Here is a 15,750-nt window from a genome sequence, read left to right on the forward strand (position 1 = left end):
CGACGTTTTTCCTACCCTCCATAAACTTCTTAAACCACTCGAAAACTTGCGTGCGAGATAGACACTGATCACCATATACTTCTGTCAACAAATTGTAAGTTTCAGTGGCAGATTTTCCAAGTTTTGTGAGGAATTTGATGTTAGCACGTTGTTCTGCATTAGCACTCAGCATTATTCCGACGGAGCTCAGAAACACGATCCGCTTCTAACAATGGTCGCGGCCAGACTAACCGATGCACGTGAATGAAACTTTGTGTGACGGTAGAGGGAAGTCCAAGGGTCAATGCCCTACCCTCCTCTTCGTCAATGACGTGGCCGGAAATGAGTCATAAAAGTAATCCGGGTTCTTTATTGCCACACCTTGTATGACATTGATGAAGTGATACTGCAACATCCGCCATACTCACATGATATGAGTCCATGCGATTATGATCTCTTTGCCAAAATGAAAGAACCACTGTGAGGGCCATGTTACAATGCAAGAGAGGAGATTATGTGTGCTGTAGGGCAGTCACTGCTGGACATCAAAAGAAGTGGATGCGCTGATGGTGTACGATGCCTTCCACAAATTTGGCAGAAGGTGGAACACATGGGGGGTGATTATGTTGAAGGAATGTAAGTCTGTTTACCTCAGGTAATGTCATTTTAGAACTATAGTGGTGTTGCCGCTACATTTATCCAACCTATGTACAAAAGTATGACGTACGATGTCTACACAACATTCTGTATTTAAAAACAAATAAGACACTACTATATCAACATTTGTCTTTATTATGTTTTTACAGATGCAACATGTTTCAACCCTTATACTGGGTCATCATCAGGCATACAAAGCTCCAGTATGAGCTGATGAATTGCAATTAATTAACATCTAATTCTTCAAATAAGGATCCTTATTGTGTCTTGAAATTATTGAAATGCATAAATACATGTATTAACCTTTAAGAGACAGGCCATTTAAATTCTGGTAATGGCAGCAAGCCGGAGTTAATTTAAATACCCGCCACTGTAGAGTATTAAAAATTGTAAGCATGTTACTGAAAATGCTGTGATTTCTACAATTTTTGTGATAAATGAAAGAAATAAACGCTGCATTTATCTAGAAAGGATATAGAATCAGGCATTCTAATTTACAGATTTTAAAATCTGTAAAAATTGTTACACTGATTCCAAAAAGAAATCTTTTCCCAATTTCGAGCGTCTGTCCACAAATTTGCATACAGTTTCTTCAGTATAAATGCATGCTGCTGACATCCTGTCTTACTATGTCTTATCTGGCAAAAGGAGTGGAAGTTCATGTTTGTATTGCACAATCACCAGTCACGTCAGAACCTTTCTGTATGCATGAGAGTGGGCGAAGTCTTATCGTATTTTGTCCTTCAGAAACTCTTGACTGTGTATATCTTGGACTAGCCACACAGAGGTACTGTTCTAGGAATAGCCCTGCACTGCCAGAACGTTCAAGCCTAGTGCACTGTGTTGTGTATAAAACATCGCAATTTTAACTATCCACATTCAACATTTCGCATGGAAGCAGCTGAAATTGAGAGGCAGCTGATAAATGACACCGATTCAGACCGCAGTACAAATGACTCTGAGAGTGGCGAGGAAGCAAGGGGCTCAGAAACTGAAGTTGACGAAGACCCATCATCTTCATCAGCAACCTGGGGACCACCAGACCAGCATGGCAGGAGGGGTGTGAATAATTATTCCGGTGGGACTATGGGGTTAAATATCAATGAAGCTCCACACATAAATAAGGATTCCACCCCTTTCTGCGTTTTCATGCTCTACTTCGCAGGGATTATCCATCTGCTGGTGGAAGAGACGAACAGGTACTACCACCAGTACATAGACAGACTTCAAGACGGACCTTCTCCGCGGCCTGACGTGGCCAATTCCAAAATGTTTCTGTTTCTAGGAATAATCATTCAAATAGGACATGACATTAGAGACAGACTAAAGGACTACTGCTCAACTGCAGAACAATTTGCCACACCTTTCTACTCTAACATAATGAAACGTGACCGTTTTCTACACATGCTTCGTTCTGCAGACAACAATACAGAAACTGACAGGAATGCCGACAGTTATGACCGCCTATGGAAAATTTGGACCATCTTTGACATCTCAATGCCGCATATGAAAAATATTATAACCCTTCTGAACATTTGGCCATAGGCGAGATAATTGTTAAATTCAAAGGGAGGGTGGTTTTTAGGCAGTACATTCCTAAGAAACACAAACATGTCAGAATCAAAATCTTCAAAATTTGTGACGCTGCTGGGTATACTTATGACATGAATGTTTACCTAGGAAAAGACAGGACACGTGCCAACCAAGACGTGACAGCGACACATACTACAGTTAGGGACCTATGCAGACGTATTGAGGGCGTAGGTCACAAACTGTATGTGAACAATTTTTTTCGTCACCAGACTTGTTTGACAAACTGATGACAAAGGACACAACGTGCTGTGGGACAGTCAGACCTAATTGGAAGGGCTTGCCTGACGATTTTCGACGAAGACAATTTCGACTGAAAAAAGGTGACATTCATGTCCATGATTTATTCTGACCATCTTACAGTGCATATATTTATTCACCTTACCTTACTCAGAATAAATCATGGACATAAATCAGTGCAACAGGACGCTAAAATATAATATTATTAATAGGTGACATTCATGTTAGGGTGAGACGAACTTGACAGCACTAGTTTGGAAGGACAAATGTGACGTTTACATACTGACAAACATGCACTGTCCTCCAGCAGAAGGCAGTTTCTGTGATGAGCATGAAAATGCCATCAAGCCAGCAATTGTTGTTGACTACAACAAGCACATGGATTATGTTCAAAAAGTGGACAGAATGGCAAACAGTTATAGCATCAGTCAGACACGGAAATGGACAAATAAACTATTTTTCCATCTCCTAGATCTGATGATTCTGAACAGTTTCATCCTGTTGTGCGAAACTGTCACATTGTCACACAGAGAATTCTGTCTCGCCCTTGTGCACAACATGCTGAAACATGCTGCAAGGGGTCCACCTTGCCCTCGACGGTTCATGGGTCGACCTCCTGCTGTGTCATCAGCGATATCTCGATTAGAGGAGGCCACTCGACATCACTGGCCTACTTCTTCTAATAAGAGACTGAGGTGTCGTGTGTGCTCTTCACGTGGGAAACAGAGATACATCCGGACAAAGTGCATGAAGTGCGATGTTGGACTCTGCATTTCTGGATGTTTCCCACAGAACCACACAAAGGCAACATTCAGTTAGATGATGCAGGAGGGAAGACTATCTACTTATAAAGCTGTGCCCAAAAATAAGGTCAGCAGAACAAGAATTTTATCTTAAAATTAGATTTGAAAACACTGTGCACAAGTGTGGACTCCGCATACCCATACGGTGTTGCACGGGTACTCGGCTGCACTTTAAAGGTCTCCATACGGTGTCACTAGGTTCTTAAAGGTTAATTTTGGTCAAAATTTTTAAACTGAAAATCCTTAGATAATAAAAATTTAAAATTGAAACTAAAGATTAAGACATGAAAGTTAAAATTCTATTTTGTGGTACGACTGTGCAAATGCTACATGTTGGCCTGGTTTTCATGCCGGTAGAAGCAACTATGTGAATGGAGACGTTCATGGAGGTAGGCCTAGGCCCACTGGGGCTGTAGTGCCGGGGAGGGGGGGGGGACAACTATAGCATGAGGCGCCTGTGTATCAGAATCTTACCTGGGATAGGTCATGTAGTCATGACCTTAGTAATTTCAGCATTCCTGTATTTTAATTCTTTTAATCTAAAATCAAAGGTCAGAGGATGCACGTATAAACTGAAGAACTAAATAAGGAAAGCACATGCCAGTAATGATAGAAAAAATATGTAACTCAAAGCAGGAAAGAAAAAACAAGTAACTCATAACAGAAAAGTAGAATTAAACATTAATGTTACCTTTGATCTGCACTGAACTGCTCTACTATATAACTTTTTGGGTGTGCATGCATGTGTGTTAATTCTAGTTTTTAATATGTGAGATTTAAAATTAGCAGGTGGCATATGCTGATTTGGCATGACTGTTGCTGTGCTCACCTGCTGATTGTCTGACTCTGTTTTCTTCTTGACTGCATTCTCAATTTGTCCTAAGAGCTCCATTAACCAGCGACTATTTGTTTCATGCTGTTGAACACAAGTCATTACAGATGCAATGTTCTGCAATACACTAGTTTGTTCCCTGCAGAATGAGAATTTAAAATCACTTAATCTTAGATAAGTTCTTAATGTAGGTCACCATGAGAAAATACATTTCCATAAAAAGAACTGGATTTCGAGAAACTGACTCATAAAATTAATAAGACTGGAAAAGATGACTCTGGTATGGATTACACATATATATTTTCAAAATGTAGCCTATGTATACCATACTGGTCTTGATATTCATGTATTGCAAAGCTTATTTATGCCACCCAGTTTATACAGCCCTGTAGTCATGAATAAATTTTCCTTATACACTCAATTCTCGATTATCGGGGGGAGGATTAACAAGGGCTTTTTTGAAGCTTATAGGCTGTTTAATATTCATTTACTTTTGTTTCACATGGTGAGTTGTAACACTATTTTCGCACTAGTGTGAATCGAGCTCTGCATTTTTGGTCCTGTTATGCTACCATAATGTTCTAGGGTAGGGGTGAAAGAATGCAAGGATTTGTGGAAAGTTTCAAGGACAGATATACCACCCCAGTTATTCTCTTTGTAAGCGGCCTCCATAGTCTCAAGTCTCCATGACTCAAGGTACGCGGGTTCAAACCCAGCAGAGGTAGTGGAATTTTTAAGGGTGAAAAAATTCAGGGAACAAGTCCTCCGAAACTAGGACTAGGTAGGCCTATAGCAGTGGTTCTCAAACTTTTTACCTCTGAGCCCCCCCTGACAAGAGAAAATACTCTCAGGCCCCCGGCCTGTTTTTTTATCAAAATAGAAGTCATGGTATGTTTGATGTTTCATTCAGTTTCTTTTGTGTTCTTCTACATACTATTTAGCAGTTTTTTTTACTCAAAATTGAAGTATCACAATGTTAGGCCTACAATAAAAATTAGTTTTAACACTTGCAATTAACCAAAATATGTATTGAAATAAAACGATATTTAACTAACAAGCATATAACTTTTTTTCTGCAAAGAAAATTAAACATTTAAATGTCAAAGTGCAGTGTGATGGAGGGGCTTGCTTTTGAGAACAAAGTTTATCAAAACGTGGTGTAATATCAGAAATGGCCACTCTAACTTCTGAGAACAAAGTTTATCAAAACGTGGTGTAATATCAGAAATGGTCACTCTAATTTCTTTAGCAGTATTCAGCCTTGAACGATACTTTGACTTTATAGCTGCCAAAGCAGAAAAGCCTGTCTCGCATAAGTAAGTTGTTGCGAAAGGAATCAGGATCTTCAATGCCGTTTGGCTCAAAGTGGGGAATTCCTTGCCAATATGCATCCAGAACTCCAGCAAAGACAATTCCTTAAATTTACTTTTTAATGAAGTATCACTAGTGAGATCGATGAGTTGTTCTTGCTCATTTACATTCAGAGATGATGGCCCAGGAGCATTTTCAAATGGATTTGTAATCCAATTAAATTCATCAAAATCATTGCAAAAGTATTTTTCGAAATGAACTTTCAACATTATGAGATGATGAAGTAGGCCGCTTTTTATGTCCATTGGAAGCACTGGATTATCAGTGTCTTGTATAATTGACACCAGAGTAAAGAACATGTCTACCATGTCACTTTCCATACTGTTTCTCCAGAGCTCTAATTTTCTCATGAATGCCTTCATTTTGTCATGCCAAGAAAGTACAGTTGACTCATTCCCTTGAAGTGAAGTGTTGAGGATATTTAGTTTCTCAAATATATCTGTGAGGCAAGCCATTTTCAATAACATCCTTGTTGCTGAAACTGTCTGCCAGTGAGTGATTTTCCCCATTTAAAAAACAGAACACCTCATGCCTCAGCTCAAACATTCTCTTTAATACCTTGCCTCTTGAATGCCATTGAGCATCAGTAAAAACAGCAGAGCAGTGTGTTCAGCACCAATTTCCTCACACAGCATTTTAAAAAGTCTAGACTTCAGAGGATTTGTCTTGATAACATTGACAGTTCTTACAACTCTCTGTAGCGCTTCATGAAGGGGTGGGCTGAGTTCTTTAGCTGCCAGAGCCTCCTGATGTATCATACAGTGAGCCCATACTGCTTCAGGAGCAACAGCTTTAACTTTTGCTTGTAATCCAGCACTGACTCCAGACATTGAACGAGCTCCATCTGTGCATATGCCAGTGCACTTATCCCATGATATCCCATTTTCATTAAAGAAAGCATTAATCATGTCGAAAAGGCTTTGAGCTGTTGCTGTTTTCAAGATAGGCTCACAGAAAAACAATTCCTCTCGCATATTACACTCACCAATGAACGTACACAATCAAATGAGCATCTTTATGAATATCAGTTGCTTCGTCCACTTGAAAGTACAAAGCACTTCTTATGCAACTTCTCAATTAAATGCTGACATAAATCATCAGAAATGTCCAAAATTCTTCTACAAACTGTGTCATTAAAGAGGGGGATATTTTTCAATTGTTGAGCAGAAGAGTCACCCAACATTGTTGATACTGTGTCAATCGCTGCTGGTAAAATCAGTGTTTCTGCAATTGTGTGTGGTTTCTTGCATTTAGCAATTCTATGAGAAGCCTGGTAAGAGGCTAAAAGGGCCTTAGAAGTCACATTTGTTGTTTTAGCAAATTTCTGTTGGGTGGACTTTAAACCACTAAGCTTTCTAACAAAGAAACCTTTTGGTTTATTTGTAAACTTTGGATGATTGGTTTCAATATGTCTCTTTAATTTATTAGGTTTCATACTATCTGCAGCTAAAATACTCAGATAGATTACACATTGCGGACATTCATCATTGATCACAGTTTTCATAAAGCCTAGTGATAAATAGTTTTCATTGTACCTTCTCGTTTTCACACTCTGAGTAGCTTCTTTCCCACCACTAGTTCACGGATCACTGGTGTCTTCATTTCTATCACTAATCAGGAAACACTTCATGATCAGTTGTTCATAATCAAGTCAACTTCAAGAGGTAAACAAATCAGCACAACTGCACTGAAACGTTGAATGCACAAGAACACATCATCAAACAGGCATACCTGTCGATCACCACTGAGTATGGCGACAAACTGCCTGCTCCCTGCCCAACAGGAGCCAATGAGATGACATAAGTCACTGTTTTCAGCTGCTCATGTGCAGTACTGCCTGGAAGAGGATGCTTCTGCTGCTGCCGAACTATCAACACTGTCTCTGGCATACGCATTTTATAATTTCCAATAAAGAGAATAATTATTTGTCATTTTGAAATTCATGATAATTAAAGCCTGTACTCATCAAAAGTTTTTATATGTATTTCTATTTTTTTTGTTACTTTTCTAATTGATTTAGTGCAGTTTTAATTTTTATCTGTAGGAAAGTATGCTGTGCCCCCCCCTGGGGGTCGCGCCCCACAGTTTGAGAACCGCTGGCCTATAGTATTATGAAGATACAGTATTACAGTACTACTTTTAATAAAATTTGTCTTAAGTGGGTTTTTGATTAATCGTGATTTCCATCCCCACCATTATCCCGGATAATCGAGAGTTGAGTGTATTTCATTAAATATACAGCATGTAAAAAATAAGATTTTAATATCTTTATATAGTAAACCTGCCTTAAATGGACCATTTATTAAACGGAAATCTGTCTTAAATGGAAATATTTTCAGGTCCCTTGACTTTGGGGCTGAAAAGATGTTAAATAACCTGGATTAAATGGTAACTGCCTAACGCGGACAACGGAAATCAAAATAAGCCTTTATACAGAAAATTTCCAGTCTTCCGGAATGCATCATTTAGAATAATTTTTGGCATCCTATACATTCTACTGAATTTTGTTTTCCCTAACTCTTTAAAATAAGCTTCTAACGGTACTGCACTACCTGCACTGAGATTCAGCAGAATTGTTTTTCCCTTCTGGAAACTGTATTCAGTAAGGGCTCTAGGCCTACAGTTTTACTTTAGTCTAGCAGTTGTCATCATGGCTACAAAGACAAGATTTGTGCTTCACCTTAACACAAGATTAAAAGTGATTCATGTGAGTGAGCGAGATAAATTGTCTGTTAAGCAGATCATGAAGATGTTTAACGTCAGTAAAACTCAAGTGTATGAGATTCTAAAGAAGAAAACGGAAATTTTGAAGCGGTGGGAAACTTGTCTAATGGAAAAATAAAAAGAGAACTTAAGAAAACTGCAAACGAAGACGTTAATGAAATAGTGTGGGAGTGGTTTGTCAGTGTGAGGGCGAAAAATTACCGGTTGTCGGGTCCTATGGTACAGGAATATGCTAAAAAAGTCGCTGAAAAACTGGGGAAGACTGAATTCAAAGCATCTAACAGATGGTTGAAGAGTTTTTGCAAGAGACATCGGATAGCTTTCAATGAACTTTGTGGTGAATCAAGTGATTCAGACATGCTTGCACTAATTTCTCAAGCTAAAGTGTATCTGGAAAGTCATGAAGCCAAGAGAGTAAACTGTGTGCAAAAGACTCTGCCGGAGTTCTGGTAAAATTATAAAAAGTGAGTACTGCAATTTTTTCCTGTTCGGTGTAATGTTTGTATGTGTTCAATGATTATAGTGTGAATACATTAACGAGCATGTTGTTTTGTTTTGTCTCAAATACGTTTATGTCCTGGTTTAGTTATTATACAAGGTGTGGCAATAAAGAAACCGGATTCATGCTCTAACCCTTTATTAAAAAAAAATCAGACAGTCGAAATGTTATCCCCTTCAATGTAGTCCCCTCCCCGATCCCTACACCGCTCCATGCGAATTTTCCACTGTTGGAAGCAGTGCTGCAGGTCATCTTGTGTTATGCTCTTCAAGAGTTGCGTCGCTTTTGCTTTCACTGCATCCACGGACTCGAACCTGGTCCCTTTCAGCGCAGACTTGATTTTTNTAAGTTCAGAAATTGCTCGAATGCTCAGTCGACGATCTCTTCGAACAATTCTAGCGACCTTCTCCACATTCTCTGGAGTTTTCGCAGTGGGAGGACGGCCCGATTTTGGATCGTTCCCGACGTTTTTCCTACCCTCCATAAACTTCTTAAACCACTCGAAAACTTGCGTGCGAGATAGACACTGATCACCATATACTTCTGTCAACAAATTGTAAGTTTCAGTGGCAGATTTTCCAAGTTTTGTGAGGAATTTGATGTTAGCACGTTGTTCTGCATTAGCACTCAGCATTATTCCGACGGAGCTCAGAAACACGATCCGCTTCTAACAATGGTCGCGGCCAGACTAACCGATGCACGTGAATGAAACTTTGTGTGACGGTAGAGGGAAGTCCAAGGGTCAATGCCCTACCCTCCTCTTCGTCAATGACGTGGCCGAAAATGAGTCATAAAAGTAATCCGGGTTCTTTATTGCCACACCTTGTAATATACCTTGATTAAACGGAAACCTGGCTTCAGTGGAAATTTTTTCTGGTCCCTTGAGATTCCGTTTAAGACAGGTTTTACTGTGCTATGCTATGAAAAGCTTTTCATTTGTTGTTATACAATACAATATAATATAATAAGCCTTTTTTGAAGTATTCAATTTTAGCTTCAAATAAAATATGGGTTATACTTATTAAATTTTGGCATCCTGTTACACTGAGGTATTATTCTTATTATTCAAGTACACCGTCAATAATATAACAGTGATTTTTAATCTAAAAGACACCCAAAATATATTTTTCATTAAACGTGTAACTTTAATACTTTCATAAAATGTCATTAAGACATTAGAAGTATATTTTATACACTAAAAGTGACTAACAAAATGTCTTGTTTTTGTTGTTGTTTCCGCCCACACGCCCCCCAATTTTGCAACGTGTTTCGGCCGCACATGGGCCATCAGTCAACTTTTAGTTTGTGGAGAGACCAGTGCACTATGCACTTGTCTTTCTTGCTCCCATGCACAACATTGTTTTGTTGTTGTATCCCATATCTAGAATACTGTCATTGTATTCTTTTGCAGCCACCATACTGTAATGTATAATCTGTATTAGTATGATTTTTATCATGTTGTCTTTATACATCAAATGCTGAAGTTTTGGGTGTCTTTTAGATTAAAAACCACTGTTGCATTATTGACAGTGTACTTGAATAATAAGAATAATGTGTTATACTCGACTGATAAAAGTTACCTCTGCTTAACACTTTGCGGACCGGCAATTTAAATATTTAAATCACCCTGCGGACCACCATTTTTATACCTACTACCCTAACTTGTGCACTGTTCACTTTAAAATTTAATATAAAATCTCCTAATTAATTTTATGAACTAAAATTTTTTTAGAACCCTTATCAATGCTTCTAGAAGTGCTTGAGGGTGATATTTCTCGAAACATTCCCCTCTGTGAAGTGGCATTACACAAAACTTGCAAATGTAGGCAGTCCTACTCCTTTTCTTGTGAATTGTGCAAACACGGCATTGCCTAGAAGGCTGCTTCCCCTTGAAATGTTCACTCTTCACAATTTTCGCGAGGGTATGTTTCCGCATATCACCCGAGAGTCGCTCAGGGGGGTCAAAGTGATGCCTGCATGGGGTGGGAGTAGACAGCCCCAGTCGTACTAAGACTGTCTCTGCCGCCACCGTGTGGTCTGTAGCTCAGGCTTTTGCCACATTCAGCAAAAATGCCTTGTATTTCAATTTTGAATGAGGGTTTAGATTTTTGAAAACCAAAAATGAATTGAAAATGGCACAATTTATAAGCCACAAGGCAACTTTCTTTGTCCACTTTACTGTTTTCCGAGGAGGAGAATAATAGGCCAAGTACTGATCGGCTCTATCAACTCCCTTCATGAACATATTATACTCGGAAATACAAACAGGCTTCTTTACCTGTCCATGCCTCCTTTGAACATCAACCATGCTCGAATTGTGAATTGTGGAAATCACATTCACAACACAAGTATCCCTCCAGGACTGAAGAAGAATATCCCCCTTCCTCCTGAATGTGGTTTCACCACGTTTCAGGGATTTACATTCCTCTTTCAGATCTGGAGGAAGGCCTCTGTTCACCCTAATTGTTCCAAAAACATGTACTTTTCTCGAAAAAAGGTGTTCTGCAGTTGCCACACTGTTATAATAATTGTCTTGATAGACATGGTAATTTTGATCAAGATAGGGTTCCAAAACGGAAAGAATAGTTTCTTGTAATTTCTTTCCTTCACCAGAACAAATTTCTAAATTTCCAATATAGCCTGAAGTGCTTTAACTATATGAACAAGCAGGCCATACTTTGTAAGTTTCCCAGGATTATATGTTCGCATACGAAGCCTTCCCCTCCAAGGAATCACAGATTCGTCCAAAGACAGTTGTTGGTTTGGCTTATAAACTGTCTAAAATTTCTGAACGAAAAAGTTCAATAAGGGCTGAATTTTGAAACGTCTGCTTGTTGATTGTGGTTGCAGTTCATTATTACTGAAATGCAAACACCACAAAATTTGCTCAAATCTCTTACGGCTCATTAGTTTGGCGAAAATTGGAATTTCTAAAAATGGATCTGTTGACCAATACTCTTTCAGATTATCCTTCCTTGTATGGCCCATTAGAAAGATAATTGCAAAAAATTTTCTCATTTCTGCTGAAGTGACATCCACCCACTTCAACACCTTATAACTTCTGTCATCATGTTCAAGGTGTTGGAGATAGTCTCTGTTAGTTTCCTGACATAGCATGTCAAAGAAACTATCTCCAAAAAACAGTTCCGCTACTTCAGACACTTGCGTAGAGTACGATGGAATTTGCTTCACCCCTGGATTTCCAGTAAACTGTCCCAAAGCAGGCATCTTGTCTACTTTTCCCCATGTAGCTGTCCCTGCAATGTTGCTACCCGCACATTCATCGGAGCTACGGTCACTTTCACTTTCACTGTCTGTGGTGACAATTTTCTGTTCGCCCCTGGCACGCTCACTATCAGATTGTGAGTCGCTATCACAAGCAGACTCACAAGGGACGTCAGACAGCTCATCGGAGAAGAAGTCAGATATTTCTTGTTGTCCAAGAAATTGCTTGGGTGTCAACCGCTTTGGTCTTTGATCCATATTGAACTACTGACTGACAGCTTGCTACGTAAAGCTTGAAGAAATAAAGGCATTTATTTTCCTTTGCAGGGGCACAGAGTTACAATAAGGTCTAGTAACTGATTGGTCAGCAGACATTCCAGAGTCTTATAACGCAGCTGCAAGCAGCTACCTGCTAGCTAGGTGGAGCCAGAGAGATGTATAGTGTGTTGCAACTTATCATGTTTTAAAAACCTGTTAACACGCGAACAGTCCGCCATGTTTAAAGGCGAAAAACCTTTTAAAGGGTCTGCGGTCCCCAAAGTGTTAATTAATCACTATGCCATGAAGACATATGGAAGAGTGGTGTTTTATCTCTATTATTCTTAACCTTCAGATTAGATGAGTGAATGGTCAGTTTCACACTCCAGCTGCTTTATCCCTGGGAAAAAATCTCCCAGAACCCATTAGACAGGAGGCATTTATTTTATATACCATTTACTTGGGCAGCTCTGCCATTGCACTGACTAGGCTACAGGCTACATGACTGGGGTTCAGCACCTAGCAGGTGCAGAAAGATTTTTTCTTCACAACCATGTTCAGACTAGATGTGGGGTCACCCAGCCTCAAATGAAATGGGTAACATGGGCTTTCCAAGGTGTAAAGTGGCTGGGATGTTAAACTGACCATTTACCTTCATTTAGTGCTAAGGTTAAGAATGCCTGGGGCTCTGTTCTTCTGCTCTCATTCATTTTCATGGTTTAATGCTTAACTGCGGATAGGATAAACTCTACTCATACCTTTACTGAGAGCAAAGAACACATAGAAACTGTACTCTTGAAACTTCAGACTCCAAAATACTGTAATAGCTTGCAAAGCTAAAGCTAGAGGGTTTTCTTACTTACCCTACTAAGTCCAAAGCTGCATCAATACAGTCATTCAGCCATACTAATGGAACTTCGGTATCAGCTTTACATGCTACAGCACTTCGAATCCTGAGAGCTCGTCTCAGTTTATCAGGAGTCACCTCCCAAAACGATGAAGGAGACGTCATGCGTTCCAAATACTTTGATGTTAGCTCAGTTACACAGTCAACATACGCATCAAAATACTGAAAGGAAAGCTAGCAGCTTACTTACTTACTTACTTACTTACTCACTCATGGAGCTGAGCCCTTCTGGAGAAGCTGCCAATTCTGCAGCTACTCAAGAATTTCCCAGCATTTTATGGAACCTCCAGGTTCATTACCGTATTCACAAGAGCCCTCCACTGGTCTTACAACCTGTCTGAAATGCTCCAGAAGCAAGATGCATGCCCAGTTGATGATGGTTTTAAGAGGGTCAGTTTCAATGACAAAGCTGATCCATGCTTAACAGCATTCTTTTCCCTTTATGAATTGAAGAGTCACTTTTAGGAATAGGAGTTTAGGGGTGTATGAGGAATGGCTATAAAATACAGGACTGATTTTTTTTATTTGAGTGGGGTGGTATATTAGCCTGTTCTCTCCCCTCCATCAACCCTACCACTCCCAAGGCCATACGGCCAACAACGTGGTAGCAGCCTCTGCTTGAAGTGGAAGTGGACCGTGTATCTGGGCTCTGCTGGAATTATGTTAACTGTTAAAGCAGAGCAATGTGTCAATGTTAAATTCCTTCCAAAACTTTCCTGGTTGGCTTTGCACATCAAAAACAGATGCTAACTTTGAAAAAGTCGTTGAAAATGAGCATTTGATCAGTCACTGAACTGGCTAACATTGATAAAGAAAGTGTTCAACAGATTTTACATTAACATTTTAACATGAAAAACATCTGCTTGAAGATGGTGTCAAGAATCCTCACTCCTGAGCAGAAGGAAACTCGAATGAACATTTGTACTGACATCCTTCAAAACACTGACAATGATCCAAACTTTATAGGAAATGCAATAACTTGCAATGAATCGTGTTTTTTCCTAAGTACCAATACATGCAATAGAAGAGTCCCAGGTCTGGGGGGGGGGGGGGGAAGCAAAGAAGAGCAAGTCAAATTTCAAAGCACTGATGATCCCTTTTTTGAATATCAAAGGGACTGTTCACACTGACTGGGTGCCTGAAATGTCAGACTGTTAACCATGTCTAATACAAGGAGGTTTTGACTACCCTTCATGACCAGGTGAGGAAAAAAAAGACCTCAAATGTGGAAGAAGGGTTCATGAATTCTTCACCTTGACATTGCACGAGCACATGACACACATCTGTCAAGACGTTTCTGTTGAAGCACAAGATCCTTGTGTTGGAACATCCAACATATTCAATTGACCTAGCCCCGTGTGACTGCTTTATTTCCAGAGATCAAGTCTGCAGTAAAAGGAACCTGTTTTGATTCTGTAGATGCAGTGAAGGCAAAAGTTATGGAAGTAATGAAGAAGCTTACAGAAACGGACCTGTAGCATTGCTTCCAATGGTGGAAAATTTGCATGATGCAGTGTAGGGGACCACTTTGAAGGTGATAACATTTCCAGTGTTCAGTTAGTTGACTAACAGACTAGAGCATCAGTCCGGCTATTTTATAGCCATCCTATATAAATTAACTTCACATCTGATGATCTGATAATCTCTCACAAAAAGTTATTTGCATGAATCAAGTGCTATAACAGTCATCCCAAAAGTGGCATAAACAGCCAGATAGGAGAAATAACTACTAACTACACCCTGAATTACTGGTTTTTTGGACTTGTCCATCATTCATTATTTTAAAAACGAGAGAACAAAAGTTTCAGAAACTGGATCTGTTTGTCCTCAGGTGAGGGAGGAGAAACCTACTCTGTTGGGTCCCTTACAGCTAACCTCAACTTTCTGAAATGTGGGTTCTCCAGTTTCTAGAATACCAGATACTGGATGAAGTCCAAAAACACAGTAGTCCTGGGTGTTATACACCACTGACAGAACCCTTAAGAATCTACTTACTACATACATGTTCAATATGTTAAGACAAAAGACAGAACAGCTCTTTGCTGAAAATGTTAAGTTCAATATAATATTCTCACTTTACTATTGGCATCTAATTTCTCCTGGAACCCCTCAACTAGAAGTGACAACATCGTTCGATTTGCATCATGGATATCATCCCTCTTCAACGTTGCCTTTATTTGAAACAGCAGATCTTTCAGCAGGGCTTTCTCTTCATCTCCTGTAATTCAACCAATGTTGTATCCATAAATATTACAGCTATCAAAACCATAAACTAACTTTTACAACTGAAATATGCTTACCTTCATATGCTAGTGAGACTTCTAAAGCCAGATTTAATGATTTTTCAATAAAAGGCTTCAAACTATTAGGTGGGACTCCTTTACAAAGATCACCGAGATGGTTAAACAAATGGCTTATTATCTTCTCCTGAAATGAAAAGAGTGTGATGGAAAGCAGGAAAATGTATACACTTGATCTTCTTACAAATGGGTTACATTCCAAAGCCCTGTTCATACACTGAGTTCTTTTAAGTTGAAGTCCCTTATGAAATAACATAATTATCAGTAGTTGAACACCTAGATCTATTAACCTTTATTGGACGAACGTCATCATATGATGTCGTTAAAAGTTAGGGCAGCTGGCCAAACGTCATCATATGATGTCG

At 39.3% G+C, this 15,750-nt stretch overlaps 1 protein-coding gene across 18 annotated transcripts in view; it reads right to left on the reverse strand.

Annotated features, from left to right (window-relative positions):
- Positions 1 to 15,750, reverse strand: part of LOC111869229 (focadhesin) — a 124,294-nt gene that overhangs the window by 18,514 nt on the left and 90,030 nt on the right. For all 18 annotated transcript variants that reach the window (XM_023860576.2, XM_033753346.1, XM_023860579.2 and 15 more), the window contains 4 exons: positions 15,386 to 15,512; positions 15,161 to 15,303; positions 13,042 to 13,247; positions 4,099 to 4,240 (listed from right to left, as the gene is read on the reverse strand). In XM_023860576.2, the coding sequence (XP_023716344.1) occupies positions 4,099 to 4,240; positions 13,042 to 13,247; positions 15,161 to 15,303; positions 15,386 to 15,512 (618 nt within the window). The remainder of the gene's footprint in view (positions 1 to 4,098; positions 4,241 to 13,041; positions 13,248 to 15,160; positions 15,304 to 15,385; positions 15,513 to 15,750) is intronic.

The sequence above is a fragment of the Cryptotermes secundus genome, unplaced genomic scaffold, assembly GCF_002891405.2.
Source record: "Cryptotermes secundus unplaced genomic scaffold, Csec_1.0 scaffold2726, whole genome shotgun sequence".
In the NCBI taxonomy this organism is placed as follows: domain Eukaryota; kingdom Metazoa; phylum Arthropoda; class Insecta; order Blattodea; family Kalotermitidae; genus Cryptotermes; species Cryptotermes secundus.